At 43.5% G+C, this 24,220-nt stretch overlaps 1 protein-coding gene across 1 annotated transcript in view; it reads right to left on the bottom strand.

Moving 5' to 3' along the window:
* The window catches only part of Znf609 (zinc finger protein 609), a 151,629-nt gene that overhangs the window by 10,583 nt on the left and 116,826 nt on the right, over positions 1 to 24,220 (bottom strand). The window contains exons 4-5 of the mRNA XM_036192239.1: positions 4,999 to 5,086; positions 1,279 to 3,625 (exon numbers count right to left, since the gene is read on the bottom strand). Coding sequence (XP_036048132.1) covers positions 1,279 to 3,625; positions 4,999 to 5,086 — 2,435 coding nt within the window. The remainder of the gene's footprint in view (positions 1 to 1,278; positions 3,626 to 4,998; positions 5,087 to 24,220) is intronic.

Consider the following 24,220-nt stretch of genomic DNA (forward strand, 5'->3'; position numbering starts at 1 on the left):
AGTGTTACACACAAAAGATCCTTTTCAAACCCAAGGTCCCAGCAGAAACACCAGAACAGAACAGTACAGCGCCCAGGGCAGAGGGACAGCTTGGCTTTTACCAATTTTGTTTTCAAAGACACTGTTAGTTCCAACACTGGGGAGGCAGAGGCAGATAGATCTCTATGAGTTCCAGCAGCCTAGTTTGCAGAGAGTTCTAAGCCAGTAAGGAATACATAGTGAGACCCTGTCACTACAAAACAAAGCGAAACACTTTCGTAAGCCTAAGGAGACAAGATATGGGGAAGAAAAGGCACAGCCAGTCAGTGGACGCTCTTTATGTGAGTAAGACGTCAGGGGCAATGACTCCAGGAATAAGAGAAGGTTTTTTTTTGGTTTTTCAAGACAGGGTTTCTCTGCGCCTTTCCTGGAACTCACTTTGTAGACCAGGCTGGCCTCGAACTCAGAGATCCATCCCCTGGCTCTGCCTCCTGAGTGCTGGGATTAAAGGCGTGCGCCCACAGCCTGGCGAGAAGTTTTGTTTTGCAAAGTTACCACTACGCTCTTGTCAGGAAGGGTAGAACTATATATAGCAAGAGTAAAGGAAAGACATTCTAATCTCCTGAGTTACTATCTGCAACAGGGGGGGCTGTCTGCAGAGACCAGAAGAGAGCACTAGATTCCCAGGAGCTGGAGTTACAGGAGCTTCTAAGGCATCTGATGTGGGTATTAGAAGTGAAGTTGGATCTTCTGGAAGAACAGCAAGTACTCTTAACCACTGAGCCATCTCTGCAGCCCCATTAAATATTATTTATTTATTTAGAGAACAGGACCTTGTTATGTAGCGCAGGCTGGCTTTCAACTTACTATACAGCTCAGTATAGCTAAAAACTCATGACAATCTGCCTTTAGCCTTCCAAGTACTAAGATTACAGGCATATGCATCATAGCTGACACCATAAAATCCTTTTTAAAGACATCTGTTAGCTGAATACTATATGCTTTCATCCCAAAGGAACTATACTGTGGAATGTTGGGCTAGGAGTCAGGATGCCTAGGTTCTTGTCCTGGCTCTGCTTGTGAAGGCTCAACTAACTCGAGACAAAACAAATTACCTCATTAGTCCTTCTTTCCCATTTCAGGGAAAAATACCCTTTAAACATTCAAATGTGCAGAACTCCTAAAATTACACAACTCTCCTGCTAATCTAATTCTATGGAACCCTTACACAAGACAGTGCTGATCTGCAGGGGCCAGAAAGTTTATTAGTGTTTCTGCTTCCTGACACACAACAGTTACCTGTCGGTACCAGAGTATTGGATCCACCTCAGCCTGTCGGCCACACTCAGTGCCTGTCTTAGCCTCAGAGGCCTCCTTGCCTAGGTGGCTGGCCTCACCCAGCTTCCCTTTAAGGCCTTCAGGGGTCTGGCTGGGGAGTTTTGATGAGTCATCTAATTTGGGGATGATGACAGACTTGGATGGATCAGCTCCTGGCTCCTTGGCTTTGCCTGGCCCTGACTTCACCAAGTCTGTCAAGCTGGGAGCCTTGGTGAGAGTTGGTGGAACTGACGACGGCTTCTGCTTCCACTCTTCCTTGAGTGATGCCTCCCGCTCTTTCAGGCCCATCTCTGCCTTCTTGTCCAGTGCCCGCTGCTGCTGCTGCTGCTCCAAGCTCTGACGTTTCTGCTGTTCTTCATACTGCTGTCGGTAAGCTGTGTTGGTGCTCAATAGGTGGGTGTGGTAACTCTGGTCACTGTAGCCGTATGGAGGCACGTAGGCATACTGGTTGTAGTACAGGGACTGCATATACATGTTGGGCCGTTGCTGGATGACAGAGGGCTGCTGACTGGAACTGCTCAGTTCAGGTTTCTTTTCCTCACAGACATCATTCTTCACTTTCCCTTCGATGCTCTCGGGCTCCTCATCCTTTTTTGTCTTGAGGGCCTGGCCCTCCATTCCTGACTGGCTGCTTGAGTTGAGAGCCCCTGGGCTGGACTGTGCGTAACCTGGAGAGTAGTAACTTTCAAAGCCTGGATAATATGGTGAGTCTTTGCTCTGTGGCTGAGGGGGGAAAAGGGTTTTCTTAACCCCTTCTTTAACCAGCTGGTCAGGGTCCTTGGACTTAACAGTGTCCACCTTGCCCTCCCCATCCTCCCCAGCATCAGAGATGTCAGAGTAGGCAGGACTATTGGTTTTGACTGAACTGGCTTCAGCACCATTCTGGGTCACTACATGTAGGGGAGTTAGGGGTTGGGTTGGGGTAGTACTATCTAGGCGGCTGCTGCCTCCAATTGAAGGGCTGGGGGCATTGTCTGTAAAACTGTAAATCTTATCAGCTTCAGCCTTGATACTCGCTAACCGGCTTTGGTGGGAGTCTGAGGAGCCATTCAGAAGGCCCTCCATTTTTATTCCATCCCCTGATGACTCTCTGAACGGGCTTTTACCTTCTGCTCGGCACACCTTCCCAGGGCTCAGGGGACTTTCGAGTTCCTTCGATGATTCCTTCTTTTTTTTGTCTTTCTTTTTCTTGTCCTTGGCAGGGGTCAAGGCAGGGTTGACTGTGAAAGGCTCTCCCATAACAGTGGGCTTGGGCTGAATGGGCTTGAGTTGGGGGCTGTTGGGCATTGCTTGGACCACTGTGGTGGTCAAGCCTGAGGAGGAGCCAGGGCTTGCTGCTGTGAAGGTGGCCGTCTGGAAAGTGTAGATCTGTTGTGGAGGTATGGCAGGGGCGATGGGCCGGGCTGACTTTAAGCTCTTGGATGGAACCTTTTCAGGTTTCAGACTGGAGGGCTTTTTACATTTTTCTTTTTCCACACACTTCCTGTCCAGAGAGTCGAAGGCTTCGTTGCTTGTTTCATCCATTACTGAGGGTCCGTCATCAGAACCATCATTGGATAAGGCCCCAGGGTCTGTGCCCCCCTCCCCACTCAGTTTTTTCTTACAGAGGCCTTTTGTGCTGAATTTGCTGGAAGGGGAAGGGCTATGAGGCTCAACAAGCCGGACTTTGGGGGTAGCTGAGCGGGCAGGGGACAAGGATCCTTTCTGTGAGACAGATGCACCGTTGCAGCTGCTGAGGTCTGCATGGAGGGTGGGCTCTTCTCCACACTCACTGTCTCCATCGGCCTCTGGTTTGCTGTCGTCATCCGTGTGGGCATGAGCTTGGTGATACTTAAGTCCATTAATGTGCTTGTACTTTTTGTTGCAGTTTGGGTGGGGACAGTCAATCAGGACTGGGGAGGGACAATTTCTGTCCACAACATTGGGTTCCACCTTGGTCCCAGGGAGTGGCCCGGTGGCTGAGCCCATGGAATTTGTGCGGACACGCTTGCTTCCTTTGGAGTCCTCTGAGCTAGAATTCAGTTCCATATCTGAAAGAGGTTTGTTTTTCCGCTTATTAGCTGAGGAAGGGCTGGCCTTGACATCCTCCGAGGTGCTGCTGGCTGGGGGGCGATGCTCTGCGGAGTTCTGGCTGCCCCGGCGGCCTTTGCTGTTGGCGCCTGCTCGGGTTTTGCTGTTGTTGCTGGTCCCTTTGCTATCAGAGGCTGCGGCTGTCTCACTGACAGGCGTGTTACTGTTGGGACGCATGCGCTTGCCTCGTCCGCGACCGTTCCGCATTTCCAAGTCACTGGTTGGGGAGTCACAGAACCTTGGCAAAGGACAAACAGGACAGGGTATTAATAGGGGAAAACATCTTTGTTTTTGTTGTTGTGAGCCAGGCCCCGGCAAAAGCACTACACTCAGCTTTGCTTTTTTGAAGCCCAGGCTGGCATGGAATCAATAAGTATTCAAATTGGCCTCCATTTTACAGAATTATGTACAGCCTCCATTTAATGACCATGGTTTCTTTTAGGAAGAAGCATAAGAATGATATTAAGTGGTAACCTCCTAGGATGTATTTGCATACTATTCCTGGATCATTCCACCATATTTTAGGCTTCTCAAGCCCTAGCACACTGGGTAAATAACATTAGGAATAAGATATAAAGAGACATTGAAATAATAGTGATTTTTATTGTATTTTTATTTATTTATTTATTTTTATTTTTTGGTTTTTCAGGACAGGAGTTTCTCCATGTACTTTTGGTGCCTGTCCTGGATCTCACTCTGTAGACCAGGCTGGCCTCGAACTCACAGAGATCCACCTGGCTCTGCCTCGTGAGTGCTGGGATTAAAGGCATATGCCACTGCCACCTGGCCTATATTTTTATTTTTGTTATGCTTTTGAGAGTGAATCCCTAAGCCTCATGCAATACCCTGACCCCAAAATGTTAATCTTATCACACACATTTTGGAAACAAGGTATGTAACCTAAGTTAGCCTCAAACTTCCTATGTAGCTGAAACTGGCTTTGAACTCCTGATCTTCTATATCCACCAAAGGCTGGAATTACAGGTACATAGTACTATGGCTGGCTTGAAATGTTAATTTAAAAATCAAACTGGGGGCTGGAGAGATGGCTCAGTGGTTAAGAGCACTGGCTGCTCTTCCAGGGGACCTGAGTTCAAGTTCTAAAAACTACATGGTGGTGGCTCACCATGTAATCCCATCGGTAATGAGATCTGGTGCCCTCTTCTGGCCTGCAAGCATACATGCTGGCAGAACACTACATAATAAATAAATTTTGAAAAAAAAAAAACAAACAAAAAACAAAAAACAAATAAAAAAATAAAAATCAAACTGCACCTTGAAAATAAGTCCGGGCACAGTGACTCTGACAAACACCTGCAATCCTAGCACCTAAAAAGCTGGGTGTGAGGCAGCCTGGTCTATACAGTGAGTTCAAAGACTGGGTAACAGAATGAACCCTTGTCCCAAAGAGGAAGAAAGGCAAGGAGGGAGGGAGGGAAGAAAAGTGGTATAACCCGTGTGGTAGCTCCAGCCAGTGAGAAGCCTTGAGTTGGAGGAGACTCAGGAGGCTTCAGTTTGAGGCCAAATGGGCCAATCTAGTAAGATAAAATAACGATTCATTAATTATGTGGAGGGATCAGACTAATATAAACTAGACATGTATGTGCTCACCTTGGGGGTGCCCAATCATGCCTTGTGCAGTCAAGAAGTGTACCTACGTATGTCTTGTTCCTCCATGTCACATTTACCACCAACATCCCTGGAAAAAAAAAAAAGAAAGAAAGAAAAAGAAAGTAGTATGGATGAGACAAACATGCTGGGCACTGCAAAGAATAGTCTTTGTTGTTTATTGATACAGGGTTTCTCTGTGTGGTTTTGTGCCTTTCCTGGATCTCGCTCTGTAGACCAGGCTGGCTTCTAACTCCCAGAGATCCACCTGGCTCTGCCTCTGCCTCTTCCCCCCTGAGTGCTGCGATTAAAGGCATGCGCCACCACTGCTGGGCTGCAAAAAATATTCTTCATCTGAGCAGCCCCCTGACTTCTATCAAAGTTTAGTGGTGCTTTAGTGTCAGAATAGCTCCATGGGAATTACCTACAGATGGACCATAGTTCCAAGATTTCCTAGCCTGATCAAGACATTTTTATTTTTATGAACAGTCACATGGATCTCAATCTATCCTTGTGTTTGCTATATAACTGAGGATGACCTTGAGCATCTGAGCGCCCTTCCACTACCTCTGAGGAAGGTCCCCACACACCCAGATTTATGTAGTGCTCAGAACTGAACTCAGGGCTTTGTTCATACTGGACAAGCATTCTACTGACTGAGCTACACCCTCTGCCCTCCCTTGTTTTTGTCTTGCTATATAGTCCAGGCTAGCCTCAAACTCTATCTAACAAGGATAGCTTTGAACTCTTGATCCTTCTGCCCCTTCATATGTGCCACCATGCCTTACTTAATGTATTTATTTTAACTGAATTCAAGTATTTCAGTGCATGGTTTAACCAGAACTTATACATTTATTTATTTATTTGGATATACAGCTTAGGTACATTTTTTTTTTTTTTTTTTTTTTTAAAAGACTAACTTTTGCTGGGTGGTGGTGGCTCCCGCCTTTAATCCCAGCACTCAGGAGACATAGCCAGGCGTATCTCTGTGAGTTCGAGGCCAGCCTGGTCTACAGAGTGAGTTCTAGGACAGCCAGGGCTACACAGAGAAACCCTGTTTTGAAAAACAAAAATAGAGAATGGGAGAGGGAGCATGTGTGCACAAGCGAGCTAGGGATGTAGCTCAGTGGTAAAGTGTTGCCCTGGGTATGATTCCTAGTTCTTCCAAAGGGAGAATGAAGGGTGTGTGTGTGTGGTGGGGGATTCTCCATGTGCTGATCTGGAAAGATTATATACAGGAAAGACAGTAGCAGTGGTGTGTACAACAGTGAGACGTAGTGGTATCATTTAAGGAAGAGTCTATATTTCTCACTATATATTGATTTGGAGAGAGGGCACACACGGTGTACATGGAGAGGACTGAGGACAGTGTGCAGCATCAGTCCTCTCATTCTATCATGTAGGTCCTGTGGGTCGAACACAGGTCACCAGGCTTGGTGGCAGGCATCTTTACCCACTGAGAAATCCTGCAGGAAAATCCTTGAATGTTTCTAAGTAAGGAAATTGAAGGCTAATGAACAGTGACAGGAGGGATACTTCATTAAAAAAAACCAACCATTTATTTATTTGTGTGTGTCTGCATATGCTAGAGTGTGCATTTGGAGGTCATAGAATAAGTCAAGGGAGCTAGTTCTCTTTCTACTACTAGGCTCTAGGGATCAAACCCAGGCTGGCCACGAATTCCCAATTGTCTTACCCCTGCATTCTGAGTCCTGGAATTACACTATTTCCTCTCACAGACAATTAGATTGTTCCATTCTTCTCTTATTACAAATAAACAGCAAAATATACCTTTGAATAAATGATTCAGTTTTGTTTAACACAAATATGTCTGTAAGATAAATATAAGTAAAATTGCTAATCACAGGCATGTTTATTGGGAGTTTAAAAAAATACTGCCAATTGCTTCAGAGAGAATGTGCTCATTTACATATCCCTTAGTACTACATGGCATGTGTGACATGACACTTAGGAGCTGGGAGCCAAACTCAGGTCCTCTGCAAGAGCAGGGCGCGCTCTTACCAGTGGAGCCCACTATTCTCTTTCTTAACTGTAACTCTGAATATCCTGGAGTAAAGTTTCCATAACATGAATCAGTTATTTGCTCGGCAGGTCATTTACTGGTGGTGGCAGTTAATGATATGTAGAAATTATTTACTTAAAAAATATTTTATTTATTTTTGTTTAATGTCCATTGGTGCTTACCTACACGTATGTCTGTAAGGGGGTGTTGAGTCCCCTGGAGCTGGAGTTACAGACAGTTGTGAGTTGCCATGTGGGTGCTGGGAATTGAACCTAGGTTCTCTGGAAGAGCAGCCAGTGCTCCTAACCACTGAGCCATCTCTCTAGACTCGAAATTATTTACTTTTGCATTGTTATGTTTATTCACTTTTTATGGTTTCAGAGTTAACTGTTTGTTTTTGAGACAAACTCATATTTGTTTATTATATAGCTAAGAAGTAAAGGATAACCTTGAATTTATCCTCCTGTCTACCTCCAAGTGCAGAAATTACAGGCATGTGCCACTACAATCCAATGTTGGAGATCAGAATAAATAAAAACGTAATTTAAAAAAAAAGGAGAAAGAAAGCTGGGTGTGGTAATGCATGGTTTTTTTGGTTTTTCGAGACAGGGTTTCTCTGTGTAGCTTTGCGCCTTCCCTGGAACTCACTCGGTAGCCCAGGCTGGCCTCGAACTCACAGAGATCCTCCTGCCTCTGCCTCCCGAGTGCTGGGATTACAGGCGTGCGCCACCACCGCCCAGCCCAGTAATGCATGTTTTAAATCTCAGCACTTGAGAGGCAGAGACTGGAGGAGTTCTGTGAGTTCTAGGACAGCCAGGCCTATGTAATGAGACCTTTTCCCTCCACGCCCACCAAAGCAGCAGCAGCAGCAGTAGTATAGTAGTGACAAGATGGCTAAGTGAGTAAAGGCACTTGCTCTCAAGCCTGAGAATCTGAGCTCATGCCCTGGGATCCACATGGTGGAAGGAGAAAAGCCGACTTGTTCAAATAGTGCTCTGACTTCCACAGGAGTGCTGTGGCACATGCATGCACACAGTAATAAATACAGTAAGGGGGAAAAAGGTCAAGGTCACTCTCCACTAGAGGAGACACTGCCTACAGCAAAACAACAACAGAAAGAAAATCAGAATCGAAGTCCAAAGAGGGCAAATAATTTCCCCTGTCCAAGAAAGGTCTCTCTGTGCAGTCCTGGCTGTCCTGGAACTTACTCTGTAGACCAGGCTGGCCTCAAACTAACAGAGATGGTTAGTTCTGTCTCTGTCTCTGCCTCCTGAGTGCTGGATTACAGGCATGCACCACCACCACCCAGCCAGAAAGAGTAAATAATTTAGTGAAAGACTAGCAGAAGTCACATCTTTCGAATTCTAGGCATGACACAGCTATCTCTAGTGGGTTCTTATTCTTCTCACACTATTTCCTTAGACTACCCTTTTACCTCTCTTCTCATCTATGATAAATGACATCTAAGTCTGCAAGGGGGTAGATATCCAAAGGGAAGGAAGGGTAGGACTTCTATCCTTTTCCAAGACTCTGGCTTCCTATGAAAATAGACCATTTTCTAAGAAATTAAGTGAACTAAATTTTCTGTATTAGCAGAGTGATTCAACTGGATGTCTCCCTTTAGTGATAGGTTGCTCTGCTTAGTTTAAACAAGAATAGTGCCTGGCATGATGGTGCACACCTTTAGTCCCAGCAGAGGCAGGTAGATCTCTGAATTCCAGGACATCTAGGGCTACACAGGGAAACCCTGTCCCCCCAAAAGCAAAACAAAAACAACCAGCCAACCACCACCACCACCACCACCACCACCAACACCACCACCAACACCAACACCAACACCAACACCAACAACACAGGTCAGAGACAGGGGACACACTTATAAGGGTGGATGAGCACAGCTGAACTGAGAACAGACACAAGTAGATGGAAGCTGTTTCTATTCTTCAAACAGCTGGGTGGAACACGTTTATAAATATGACTTCTTCCTTTGTTATACTGGGCAAACTCAGCAGTACTGAATAAACTGAAGGGGGCCAAGTCAAGAGAGCTGGCAATGCACAGGGAAGAGGAACACTTCTAACATGGAAAGACAAAATGGAGGCTTGTTGAATGTCACAGGAAACACATTTTGCTGAAGTGTAACACTCTTCCTACGAGGTTCTGAGCTGAGACAGCTGGCGAATAAGAGGACAGGAAGGAGAGGCAAAAATAACACTCTGCAGACCTACTTTCTCCAACAGACACAAGCTTTAGGGCAGTAAAAAGGAAGAAAAACAGGTCTCCATTTTTGAAGGGTTCCCATTTTTCAGTGTTCACAAAACAAAGTCTTGGCATATTCGCAGATAGTAATTCTGTTTGAACGGTGTTTTTGTCTCTCTCTGCAGTCATTATCATCTTTATTGAGTCAGACACAAGGACCGTGCCAAGGCACCCTCTTTCCCACAGGGGGATTAGAACTAGACCTCATTTTTTCCTTCTTAATTCTTTTTAAACATTTTATGTATTTTGCTTGCATGGTATGTATATTACATATATGCCTGGTGCCCACAGAGGTCAGAAGAGGTCACTGGATCATCTGGAAGTGGAGTTACAGACAGCTGTGAACCACCATGTAGGTACCGGGAACCAAACCAAGGTCCTGAGCAAGAGCAGGAAGAGCTCCTTATCACTAGGCCATCTCTATTTTTTGAAGACAGTCTTACTGTGTAGCCCTAGTTGGCTTGGAGCTCACTATATAGACCAGGCTGGTCATACAGAGATCTACCTGCTTCTACATGCTGAGATTAGAGGTGTGTGCCTCCATGCATGGTTCATTATTATTTTACTTTAGAAATTTTGTGTGTGTATGTGGTATACTCAGATGTGTATGTGTGGGTGTGCATCCGTATCCACCTGCAGAAGCCAGAGGGGAGTGTCAGGTGTCCTCTTCTGTCACTGTATATGCTAGTCCTTTGTGGAAGACTCAATCCCTGAACTTGGAGCTGGCATTTTTAAGGGATCTAGTTGTGCAGTTTCCCTGTTACAAGGACTAATTTCTTTCTTCACTCTATTTCCACCACCTTCTCCTCATCTCCTCCCCCACTTCTGGGGGTATATGTGCTAGGCATCAAATTCAGATTTATTCCTGTTGGGCAAGCACTCTACACTGAGCCATACCCTTAACTGGCTCCTTAGGAGGAGCAACTGATGATTGTGTAAGCTAGAAAGCAGGGCATTTGGGGCATGGCACAGTGGAAATATGGGCTGAAAAGAAGGAAACAGAACGGAGTTTCTGTGGCATTTGGGTAAGAGCCAGCCACCCTGGCCTGTGTACTGACACTGAAATCTCTCTATAGTGTCTTCCATTCCATCTCTACCACAACCATTGCGCGGTCAAGCCCTCATTAACTCACCAAAGACCATTTCAACATCTTTGAATTAGACTGCCTTTGCTAAGGACTTCAGGTTTCAGTTCCATCAATCCAGTTAGTAAGCTACTGTCACATTCATCTACTTCAAATACTGCTTTCAAGAAATTAGCCAACATAAATGATTACTTATACTCCATCATTGTGCTAAGTACTACTTGGAGATTCAAAACAGAACAGAGATACATGATTACTGAACTGAAAGTTCCATTCTATTTTCAGGATACAGAATGGATAAACATAAAATCATTGTTAAGACTGACCAACTAACCACAAAACCCACTAGCTAAATATAATGGTGTGCATTAGTCCCATCTGCTTGGGAGGCTGAGGTAGAAGACCACGTGAGCCCAGGAGTTCAAGGTCAGCCTATACAACATAGAGAGGCCTTTATCTAAAACAAAAACAAAAATTAAAACAGTTCCTCAAAACATCAGACTCCCCCAAACCCCTGAAATACATGCAAAGGGGTTTGAGTCATGGCTGAGAGCAGAGGTTTAGCAGGTACAAGACCCTGGGCTTTATCCTTAACATCAAAACCCCAAACCATATTCTATGTACTGTGGTAGTCATAGTCTGGGCAGACCAGAGAAAGAGGAGCAGAATTAGAAAATCCCAAAGGATGTGGATGAGTCAACACACAAGAAGAGACCATGCTGTGGTGGGCTGGGGCTATGTCAACACAGGGAAAGGCTCTCAAGAGTTTCCTCAAGCACTAATTCTACACAAACTCTTATCACTTGCTACAGATCTGGGGCTAATGCATTCAGATAAGTCATAGAAAATAAAAACTTGGCCGGGCAGTGGTAGTGTACACCTTTAATCCCAGCACTCAGGAGGCAGAGCCAGGTTGGATCTCTGTGAGTTTAAGGCCTGGTCTACAGAGGGAGATCCAGGACAGGCACCAAAACTACACAGAGAAACCCTGTCTCAAAAAAACCAAAAAAAGGGGGGGGGGGTGTTTGGGGCTTTAGCTCAGTGGTAGAGCCCTTGCCTAGCAAGCTCAAGGCCCTGAGTTCAATCCTTAGCTCCAAACAAAAAACAAACCAACAAACAAACAAAAAACAAGCCCCCCCCCCCGAAAAAACAAAAAAAAAAAAAACAAACAAAAAACATGTTTCTGGAACTCACTACACACCAAGCAGGCCTTGAATTCAGAGATTCACCTGTTTCCCTGTACCACCCTGCCAGGTGATTTATTTGTTTTTATTTTATGTGTAGGAGTATTTTTCCTACATGCATATATATGTACTGTGTGTATAATTGGGAACCATGGAGACCAGAAGATCATCCCAGAAACCCTGGAATTGGAGTTGTGGACAGTTTAGGGTACCATGTGGGTGTTGGGAATGAACCCTTGTCCTCTGCAAAGTCACTGAGTCATCTCTTTAGCCCCTAAGACAAACATTTTTATTTTTGTGCTGATGCTCACAAACAGCTCCAAACAGCTGATCCTTAGCCATGGTTTTTTTTTTTTAATGTTTATTGATGTTTAAAGATAACATATAAAGTGCACATTTTTCAAATTTGGTAAGAATACAGGCTGCTTTGGGCTTCCTTATCACATACTTACTTAGCCCATATTCTACAGCCTTAGACCTTTGCTATGTAGCTAGCCTTGCACTTGCTATGTAGCCAAGGCTGGCCTCAAAGTTCTGATCCTCCTGCTTTCATATACCAAGTGCTAGCTAGGAATATAGGTTTGTACCATTATGCCTGGCTTGTGTGTATGTGTGTGTTGTGTGCATGTAGCACAGCACACATGGAGGTCAGAAGGCAGGTCTCTCCTTCTACTATGTGGGTCTGGGGACTGAAGACTATATTGCTTTGTGATATCTAGTTTGTAATATCTACAGTCATTATTTAATAATCAATAATTAACGAGTTCCTCACCACAGTTTGTAGCTATGGAGAAACACAGAAATAAAAGACATGGTTTGAGAGCTGGTTCAGTGAGTAAGAGCGCTTGCTGTTAGGCTAAGCATGACTACAACACATGCCTATGTAAATCCAGCACAATGAGGGAACACTCTGGCTTGCTGGCTGCCAGCCTAACACTAGGTTCAGTGAGAGACCTACTCAAGGTGATAAGGTGAAGAAGGATAGGGCAGGACACCTGAGCCTGTATACACCACACAAACACACCAGACTCACCAACATATATACCTGTGTATGTGTATGCACACACACAAAAACATGGTCTCTCATGCGTCTTATAATACAGTTGGGATAAACACATACACAAATAATGACATGCTTTATGCACAAATAAAGACAGAGTGAAGAATGCCTGAGTGATCTATACCTCACTATGTCATGACATATCTAGTTAAAGAAGATGTGATATTAAATTGAAAGAACTGTTGTACTAAAGCTATAAAATAGCATTTGAAATATTTTTAGACTTTCTTCTAGATGGTGCTGGAGCAACCATACTGTCATCTGTAAGAGGTAAGAGCTGCTGAGAGGGCTCAGGGGGAAAAGTGCTTGCTGCTGAGCCCAGTGACTTGGATTTGAGCCCCAGGACCAACAATGTCGATGGAAAGAACTGGTTCTTAAAAGCTGACCTCTGACCTGTACAGTCCCATGCACCCCTCTCCCCAGCAAAGCAAGTAAATAGATGTATATAAAAGAGGGAGTTAATTTATATAATTAGCCCCTTGATGGCTCTGCTACTGATTTCACAGCCCTTTACATCCCAGTCTAGGAAAAATTCTGGGCATTATTAAGAAGTTAAAATCACAGAAAATGTAGACTGCAGTAGCTTACTATTATGTTAAAGCAACGTTCTATATGTGGCTTTTAAAATGTATATTTAAAATTTATTATTACTGTGTGTGTGAGCGTACACATGCCACAGTATGATTGTGGAGGTCAAAGGACAACCTTGTATAGTCAGCTCCTTCCTTGCACCATGCAGATTCTAAGGATCAAACACAGCTCATCAGGTTTGTTTGGCAAGTGCTTTATTGCCTAAGCTATCTCTTGGGACTGTTGGTGTGTTTTTGTGGGTATGAAGCTAGGCTTGAATAATTTCTCTCTGCTTTCACAGTATTTACAATACAGAGTGAAGGAATAGAGAAAAGATAAGCAGATGATATTACCACAGGTAATGTTTACTTACCAGGATTCTAATCTGCCCAAATAAAAAGGCTCTTTTTGTTTGTTTGGTTTTTTTGGGGGGTTTCTGAGACAGAGTTTCTTCATATAGCTTTGGAACCTGTCCTGGAACTCACTCTGTAGACCAGGCTGGCCTCGAACTCACAGAGATCCACCTGCCTCTGCCTCCGAGTGTGTGATACCACCACCTAACTGTAAAGAGGCTCTTTTAAGACTAGTAAGATGTGTTGTTTTTATTTTTGAGATAGGGTCTCACTATTTATCCCAGACAGGTCTCAAATTCATGATTTTTCTTGCCTTAGACTCCCGAGTAGCTGAGATTATGGCATGCAACACCACTTGTCAAAACTAGTAATAATTAAGTAAAAAAAAAAAAAAAAAAAAAAAAAGACAAGCAAGGTTTCTCTATGTAGCCTTGGCTGTCTTAGAACTATTCAAATTAGGCTGGCCTCCAACTCCTGGAGATCTATCTGCCTGCAGCTGTCTTCCAAGCACTGGAGACCAAGGTATGTGCCCCCATGCTCAGCAAGACAATAGTTATACTTTTTAAAAGACAGGATTAGGGGGCTGGAGAGATGGCTAAGTGGTTAAGAGCACCGACTACTCTTCCTGAGGTTCTGAGTTCAGTTCCCAGCAACCACATGGTGGCTCACAACCACTTGTAATGTGATCTGGTGCCCTCTTCTGGCCTGCAGGGACACATGCAGACAGAATACTGTATACATACATACATACATACATACATACATACACACACACACACACATACATACATAAATCTTAAAAAAAAAAAGACAGGATTAAATTGAATCTATTGTTGTATGTACTTTATTGTAACAGCTCTTACTTCAGTTATGCTGAAGAAAGGAAGCCCAAGTTTCCAAGCAGGACTGTGCCCAGTCAAGGAGACACTGTAGTGTACATTCAGCACTAAATACTACCTGCAGTACTGTAGTACAGAAAAAAACCGTAAATCGACTGTGGCTTATGTTATGACAAAAAAAAAAAAAAAAATCCGAGCCAGGCATGCCATGAATGGCTACAACTCCAGCATTTAGAAGGCAGAGGCAGAAGGGTCACAAGCTAAAGGTTATTCTGGCCTGCACAGGGAGTTCAAGACCAGCCTGGGTTATTAGGGACCCAGTCTCAAAAACAAAACCAAATTCTGATGGCTGAACTCTGGTACGTAAGAGCGGGCACTGGTGGTGACAATGGTTGGTGAGAATAAGGCACAAGAGCTCGTCTATGCCACAGACAGAGACGAAACACCTTCCATCTCCTTGCTGTGAGGAGCACAATTTATCTTCAGCTACAGAGTGTGGTCTGGAAGACACCAGTGACAAACCTCTATTGGCCTTTTCACATCAGCAGGCACTTACTGAAGCAACCTAGTTTCCTAATTAAAAACGATCAGTTAAAGACTGGCAGTGGTTTACTTAGCTGCCTTGTACCCAGAGTCACCACTTCAGAAAAGGTCAAAGAGAAACTGACTTCTATAATTAGCCTTCTCTGGCTCTCAATTATATGACATCTTCTAATTATTTGTATTAGTAATAGTGTCTAAGAAAACTATTTGGTTGTATTTTTTGTACACCCTTATTTGAAGATATAAAATTTTTCCTACATGAACATACATTTATAAAGCAAATGTAAAATTCACTCCACAAATCTTAAAGAGAGCCTAAAGCTGTTTGCTATTACCTGGTAACAATGACAGAGTACAATTTGTGTCATTTTGCCCATTTTACGGTAAACAGGGCTTTACATGGCTGAACATGTGTGTAATCCTAGCAACCAGAAGCCAGATGAAAAAAGATCTTACGTCCAGGACAGGCTGCACTATATAACGAGACTCAAAGTAGACAGAGGCATCAAGATGGCTCCGCAGTAAAAGGCAAGCCTGATGGCCTAAGTTTGGGATCTGAGAAACACTTGGTAGGAGAGATTTGATTACTGAAAGTTGTCCTCTAACTGCTGTGTGACGACTTGTGTGTGTGCATGTATGTGCACATGCCTACAATCTTTCTGCCTCTGTTTTTCAGTGTGCTTGGTTTACAACACCTAGCTTCAAATTTTATTTTATTTTATTTTTTTTTAAATTTGGGAGTCAGAGGCAGGTGGATCTCTGTGAGTTCAAGCCAGCCTGGTCTACAAAACAAGTCATAGGACAACCAAGGTTATTACACAGAGAAACCCCATCTGGAAAAACCAAAAACCAACCAATTTATTTTTGTTATTTTATTTATGTGGGTTTGTGCATGTGAGTACATGTATCCAAGGAGGCCAGGAGCGGGCTTCAAATTCTCTGGAGCTAGAGTTATAGGTAGTTGAGAGATACTTGATACGGGTGGTGTGAACCAAACTGAGGTCCTCTGCAAGACTAGTCTGTACTTTTAACTGCTGAGCCATCTCTCCAGCCTCACTGGCTTCCGGGGTTGACTTCTGGAGATTTGGGGATAAATACTCCTCTTTCTCTGTGACAGTGTTCTCAACTTGGGTTTTCAGCTCCTTCGGTAGTGGTCAGGCAGAGTGACCTTTCACAGGGGTCGCATATCAGATATTTACATTTACATAATGGCAGCAAAATACAGTTATGAAATAGCAATGAAAATAATTTTATGGTTAGGACCACCACACCATAAAGAACTGTATTAAAGGGTTGCAGCATTAGGAAAGTTGAGAATCACTGTACTATGAAATGATACAATAGAAGATTTTAGAATATAACTACATGCAGAATATATCTTCAAGATTCAGATCCCAGTATAATACCACGAAAGTCACAGGAGGGTTCTCCAAGCCCAGCGATACAGAAAATATGCATGTGGAGTTTCAGACAGGATAGGACATTTCTGATAACTAAGCATCATCTCTATGTTACCTCACATTTAATTTTAGTAACTTCCAAAGTATATTATTCCCACTTTACACGGGAAAGAAAGATGGGGAAACAGAAGCTCAGGGCACTTCATCCCACTGTCATAATGTTTATAAATAAGATGCACAAAGAGCCAGGTTTAGTGGCTTGCCTATAATCCAAACACCCAGGACTTAGCGGTAAAAGATTAGGAGTTTTAGGTTATCCTTGCTTGCGTAGCAAGTCATTGAGGCCAGCCTAGTATATATAGGACCCTGTCTCTAACAAAATAATGAAGGCACAATTTAAATGCAGCCCAGTCAGTCAGACCAAATCCAAATCAGTATAGCTTGAACTACGACAGCTGTGGTTTTTTTTTTTTTTTTTTTTTAAATGTTTTTCAAGACAGGGTTTCTCTGTGTAGTCTTGGCTGTTCTGGAACTTGCTCTGGAGACCAGGCTGGCCTTGAACTCAGAGATCCTCCTGCTTCTGCCTCCAAAGTGCTGGTATTAAAAGGAATAAGCCACCACCAGCCAGCTACTGCTCTATTTTTAACTCACAAGGTAAAAACATACTTTCTCAGCTCTCAGGAGTTCGTTATTGCCTGGTATAAAACACTACACATTCTAGGACTACTGTTGAGAATACAGTTGTGGACTAGCTTGAATGAAACCAACAACTATGGGTTTATTTTTGGCAGAGAAGCAGAATATTGACTTTATGTTTGACAGCTCTCTACCAGGAAACCAACCAACCAACCAACCAACCAACCAACCAACCAACCAACCAAAACAGCAGCAGAAGAGCTGCATCCAGGTGGCAAAGGCAGGGAGGGTTACACAGCAGAAGACACAGGAACCAAAAGGAAATATCCACTTAGCAAAAGCCAGCACAGGAGAGAAAGAGGAAACAAGAGGTAGGGAACAGAAACTCTGAGGACAAAGCTGCAGCTGTCACTGTGAAACACACTGTGTCTGCAGGCTGCCTGCTGATGACCAGGAACAAGGTGCAGGGCATGGGATGGAGTGCAGTGGGGAGGATGCTGCTTCCTTAGTAGGCATGCATCTTCGGGTTTGATACTCAACACCAGGTTACCTGTTATCCCAGCACAGGAGGGGAAGGTCAGCAGCAGTTCAAGGTTGGCCTATGTTATATACTGAGTTCAAGGCCAACCTGGAATACATGAGAACTTGTCTTCAAAAAAATAAAATAAAATGCAAAGAAACATAAGGTTCAAATTTTGAAGTACTAGAAAACTGTAGACTTTATATAAAAATTATATATAAAGAAAATAATGTAAAAACTAAATCAATCTCAAATCCTTAATACGTAATGCTATGTGGTTACTTAAAATGTTAACAGAGGCCATTTAATCTTATGAGGAAATGTTCATGGTATATTCCTTTAAACAAACAACGACCTCAAAACATAGAGGAAAGGATCCCAATCTGCTTACAAGAAAAATGTATGCATATGGAACAGTTATCATCTCTGGGTGACTATTTAGTTTTTTCTGAGACAGCGTTCACTTTCTAGCACAAACTGGCTTTGAATTCATGGCATTCTTTCTGCCCCAGCCTTATAAAGGATAGAACAGGCAAGAGCCACCACATCTGGCTTTGTTGTTGTTTTTTGTTTTTTCTAGACAGAGTTTCTCTGTGTAGTTTTGCGCCTTTCCTGGAACTCCCTCTGTAGTCCAGGCTGGCCTTGAACTCAGAGATCCTCCTGCCTCTGCCTCCTGGGTGCTGGGATTAAAGGTGTGTGCCACCACCGCCCGGCCTGGCTTCTTCTTCTTCTTTTTTTTAAATACCCCCTCCCAACAACACCAAGCAAAACAAAATCCAGACCAAACTTTTTACTTAAAAATAAAAAAGGTACCCTAGAAAGCTCTATTTGCTGAGCTTGGCCAGAGAAATTGAAACCGCTAAACCAGTATCTGTGCTAGGTTACCCATGAGCATGATTATTTGCTGCTGACATTTTCACAAAGCTGTCAAACTGTCCTGCAGTATTCTTGTTCTCCTGAGGCTATAAGGCCACCCCCAGTTTTCCTCTCCTAGTGAGAGACACTCTCCTCTCTTACACTTCTTACAACAGAGATCCTTCCATCCACAACACAATGATTAGAACCCTGTTGGTGTTGGTCCAATTCCTTAAAATCTTTTTCTTTTTACCTTTTTTATGTGGGTGGATGTTTTGCCAACAAGTCTGTCTGTGCACCATATGTGTGCCTGGTGCCCTTGGAGACCAGAAGAGGGTGTCAGATTCTCAGGAAGTAGACACAGTCGGCTGTGAGCTGGAAGTGCACCCGGAACAACTGGAAGAGTGGCCAGTGTTCTGAACTGTTGAGACCGCTCTCCAGCCCCTCCAATTTCTACCTAAAGAAGAATGGCCACATATCTGTCTGCCAATGTCAAGAGATGTGGTGAAGCAAAGGGCAGCCTAAGAAAAACCTCTACTCCTAACCAATACCAGTAACAAGTTTCCCAGTTCTCTCAAAAACACAGGTAGAAACCAAACCGGGAGGTGGTGGCGCACGTCTTTAGTCCCAGCACTAGGGAGGCCGAGGCAGGCAGATCTCTGTGAGTTCGGGGCCAGCCTTGTCTACAGAGTGAGTCCCAGAACAGCCAGGGCTATATAGTTGAAATTCTGTCTCAAAAATAAACAAACAAGCAGATAGAGGAGGAGATCATCCATAGTTTCTGGGAATCCAGACCCACAGCTTCACCTTGGCTTGGAGCAAGAAGTGCTGTGGGGACTGGACTTAGGAGTCAGGTATCAGGCTCCAGTAACCACGGCTACAATAGCCCACGTGGGGGAATGTAGGAACTGCTTTATTCTCCATAACTATCTCTGGTATGTTTTAATCTAATGTTCAACTTTGATATGTGATTAGAAAATATACAAGTTTCTGACCTTATTCATTCTCTCCCTCCCCAGTCCTTCCCTTTTGTGATTGGGTCTTACTCCATCATAGGTTATAGCTTGAACTCACTTTGTTCTCCTGGCTGGCTTAGAGCTTTTGACAACCTTCCTGCCCCAACATCTTCAGTGCTGGCATTAGAGTTGTGAGCCACTCTGATCAGCCGAGGCCATACAGACTTCTGAGCACTGTTTCCCAGAATAAAAGTTTAAAGAAAAGGTGTAAAGAAAGGGTAAATGCAGCCAGAAATTCACGAGAGAATAGGTTTGAGAAATAAAGAGAGTTTTGCACAAAGTAACTAATACTCATCATTCTGGCACCACTGGCACACTTTCTGAAACCACACTTCAAACAAAACAGGTGTGCCACAGGGCTGTAATACAGAAACCACTAGAAACTACCAAACTTCAGGGCAAACTCTAGCTTCAAATTTGTCTACTGCAATGAAATTTTTAGAGATAATGTTTTTTTTTTTAAATCATGCTATACATTCTTTATGTGTAAGTACAGCAAGATTTATTAATTTTTCCTGTATGTATGTTTATGTGTGCACATGTGGACTGGAGGCCAGAGGACAATCTAGGGTGTTGCTTCTCAGGAGCCATCCACCTTGTGTTTCGAGCCATCCTGCTTATTTTACATGAATTGGTGGGACAGAACTTGGGTCCTCACGCTTGTCTGGTTGTCCCTTTACTAACGGCTCTGTCCAGGCTGCTACGTTATCAATTCTTATGCCTTCCCAAACTTCATGCAGCCAGAACTCAGTTAGCAACTGCTGCCGAGGTTTTTATCTCATTTACTCTGGCAATCTATCCATTTCAACTCACGGCTCTGACTGTGAGAATCAAATATATGGGTTTTTCCAAACCAAAAACATAAAGGCATAAGTGTGGCTGCTGTTCCTTTAGAGAAGACATCTTGGGTTGGGGATTTAGTGCTCAGTGGTAGAGCGCTTGTCAAGCAAGCGCAAGGCCCTGGGCTCAATCAGCCCTAAAGAGAGAGAGAGAGAGAGAGAGAGAGAGAGAGAGAGAGAGAGAGACAGACACAGACAGACAAAGACCGACCAACTTTCCAGGAGAACCTTCGTTGCCCACCAGTTATTCACTAATATCCTTAAAGGTAGTCTCTGAGGAGATCCTGGAAGGAACTTGGGTGTATTCTACAGAAATGTTTCAACCTTGTGGAGGTGAGTGACAATGTTTTCCTGCATAGTGGAAGTATGTGGAAAAATCTTAAAAACAACACCTGAACTCATCCATAGAAATCTGATTCAAGCTAACTGGGTAAAACTTACATCTGGATTTAAAATTACTGCCTCTATATTTTAATATACAGCAAAATCTGGGAATATTGATGTAGAAAATGATGAAGATAGTAGACTTCAACATAGTCTACCTTCAAATTTAGAGTTGACGAAAACAAAACCCTGAGTCCCTATTTCTGGAAGCTTCTCAAGTTGGAAAAGGTAAAGGAATTCCCAAAATACCAAAAGAGCCTCACTTGAGCATTTTAGGCTGAAGAACTTCAGAAGCAGATCTGTTATGGAGAAAGGTCAGGGCACAACACTCTAAATGTCTATGGGGGATGGATGGAGAGCCTCTGGGGGAAGGCTGAAGATCTGAGAGCATTCTTTCTTTCATCACTAAGTTCTCACACTGGGAAATTTTGCAGAAGTGAAACATGGATCAGTTCACATACCCTTAAACTGCATGTCCACCAGTTTCTCTTGCTGAGGGATAAACATATGCTAGCCATGGCTAGAGGCCATCCTATTAGCTGGACCCTTTCTCTGAAAATCCCTAGAGTAAGAAAAGTCATATCTCAGTGCAACTACTTTGAGGAAATAATTGCCTGGGGTTGAGATGGAATCACCCAGTCTACAGCTTTACTGCTTTACGATCTAGCAGGAGGGCCTAGAGTGAACACATGGCTAGGGTTAGCTTACATGAGGTACCTACCTCTTCTTTCGATCCGTTTTCAGTCAAAAGCTGAGAGGGACAACCAGCTTCTAGAGCCTATTTCTCTTTCTGGTAACCTTTGCGTGGCAGGCTGACAGCTTGTGAAGAGGCTAACTTTAGTGCCGAGGAAGGGGAACAGCAGTGTACAAAGAGAAATACAGCCAACAGCTGGGCTCTGAGGGCAGGTCATCTGCCCTAGGGCCTTGGGAAACCATGGCTTTTCATACTGCACACAGAAGGAAGATGCCAAGTTTCCAGGGTAGGGAGAGAAACTATTTCTAGACATACTTCCTTTTTTCTAAACTGTGACAAATGAAACGCTCCTGTTATGGATTAAATTGTGCTTCCTCTCAAATATACATTCAAATCCAAGGTACCTCAAAATAGTATCTCTGTTGTTTGAGACAGCTCATACAGCCCATGTTGGCCTTGAACTCACTATTTAGCTAAGGCTGACCTTAAACGTCTACAAACCCTGCTTCCAACAGCCAAGTGCTAGAATTTTAGCAGGACACCACAAGTACTCTTCTTATGAAAAGGGGACTCTGGACACAGACACAGAAGCAAGATAGCATGCAAATAAGTGATGCCTCCATAGGCCAAGGAACATCATGGATTGCTAAGCAATGTTTCTGTGAACAACTGTTAGAGAGAGGAGGTTCTAGAAACACTTTCAGATTTCTAACCTCCAGAATGGAGCACATTCCTCACTGCTCTTCTGAGCCAGCCAGTTTTTACTGGTTTGCTTCAGGAGTACTAGGAAACTAATGTAGCCTCAAAGGCAGATTAAGTATCAATTTAATCAGTCACATTTGACCTTAACTAGGCCTCATTTAAGTTGCAGTTGCCAGGTCCAGATCCAGGTCCAGGGGGGTGGAGAAGAGCAGTGATGGCGGCACACCATCAGTGTGGAAGGCGTCTGCACAGCACACACCCACCATCTCAACCTGCTGGCTCAGACACGGCACTGGGGTTGTGGAAGAGCTTGCTCCAATCAAGCTGCCCAAATGCTATCAGTGACCTCAGCTTGATCAGTAACTAACACTAGCTTAAGTAGAAGGATAAAACTTGAATCGTCTCTAAACTAATCTGTGGATTCAATATAATCCCAATCAAAATCACAGCAGGTTTTTCTTTCTGCTAAAACAAACAAACAAACAAACAAATCACAAGCTAATCCTAACATTTATGTGGAAATGCACAGTGCTGAGAATAGCCAAGAAGATCTTAAGGAAGTACAACCCAGCTGGAGAGAGGACTCACATATACCACTAGGTGTCAAGATTTATAAAGGTGTAGCTAAGCCACGTGGCATTCATGGAAGAATGAATAATATAATGAGTGCAAAGAAAAGAGCTGAAACAGCTTCCCAGTACTCCCATTAAAGGCAAACGTGACTCCTCTGTGCAGTGGCTGTGCTTTTTCCATGAGGTGCTGAAACAATTATATACCCACAAGATTAAAAACAACAACCTTGACTCTCAATTCAAACCCTAAGTAAAAAACCAATTACAAAAAAAATAATAATAATAAAAGATTAAAAAAAATAAATAAAGATCTCAGAGGAAACTTAGGAGATTATCTTGAAACAGGCAAAACTGGTATCCAGGACACAAAAAGCATTAATAACAAAAGGAAAAATAAAGACAAACCAGATTTCATAAAACCGGGAGTTTAATGCATGACATTAAGAAAAGGCAAGACACAGAGGTTTTTATAACATGCAGCTGACAGCAGACTCACAGCCAGTATGCACAAACTACATGATTACTAACACAAAAAGATGACAAAGGACTTAAAGGAAACTTTATGGAAGATTTACAAAGGTCAATAAATACAAGAAAAGATGCTAGATTTTATTATTCTTCAGGGAAATGCAAATTAATAACTCACTGAGAAGCTACTGTACACCAACTAGAAGGACTCCAATTACAAGGGTTAAAGGAAAAGGACAAAGTCAAGTGTTGACTAGGATGCAGAATACCATTCTAGCATGTTAAAAGCACTCAGGAGGAAGAAGCAGGTGGATCTCAGAGTTCAAGGCCAGCCTGGTCTACAGAGTGAGTTCCAGGACAGCCAGGGCTACACAGAGAAACCGGGTCTTAAAAGTTAACTACATGGGGGCGGGGGAAGGGGTGCTGGAGAGATGGCTCTGAGGTTAAGAGCACTGGATGCTCTTCCAAAGGTCCTGAGTTCAATTCCCAGCAACCACATGGTGGCTCACAACCATCTGTAATGAGATTTGGTGCCCTCTTCTGGCCTGCAGGGATACGTGCAGGCAGAACACTGCATGCATAATAAATCAATAAATCAATAAATCAATCTTAAAACAGTTAACTACATGGAACATGGCTGAGTCTCACTGGTATGATGACAGCAGCTCAACATCCAAAAGTACAAACTGTAATATTCATGCATGTAAACTTCAAAATGGGCAACACTAACCTATGACATCAGCAGTCAGACTGACAGAGGGAACCTAAGTTATGGGAAGGGAAACATGAGGCTTTCTGATGATACTATACTGTGTTTCTTCATCTAGGTTCTGATAACATGGGGTATGTTCACTTTGCAAGTTCAATCAGAACTACTGATAAAACCCCCAAACATCTGGGTTTGTGACTCCTGTCTATATCAGTGAGGAGTATAACAAAGCAGGCAGTGGCAGATCTGGTGAAATATGGGCCAGTTCTGTTCTTTAGGCAACTGACTCAGTCTATAGGCCAGTAGCAGAGTAGCCTAGTATCTGATGCAAATGCACATGGTTTGTGTGCGTGTGCGTGTGCGTGTGTGTGTGTGTGTGTGTGCGTGCACACGCACCATTTTTTTCATCCATTCTTTATTCACATGATAGCTGATTCTAAAGATTTTAAAATGTAATTCTAGGGTTGGGGATTTAGCTTAGTGGTAGAGCGCTTGCCTAGCAAGCGCAAGGCCC

This window comes from Onychomys torridus, chromosome 7 (genome assembly GCF_903995425.1).
Source record: "Onychomys torridus chromosome 7, mOncTor1.1, whole genome shotgun sequence".
NCBI lineage: Eukaryota > Metazoa > Chordata > Mammalia > Rodentia > Cricetidae > Onychomys > Onychomys torridus.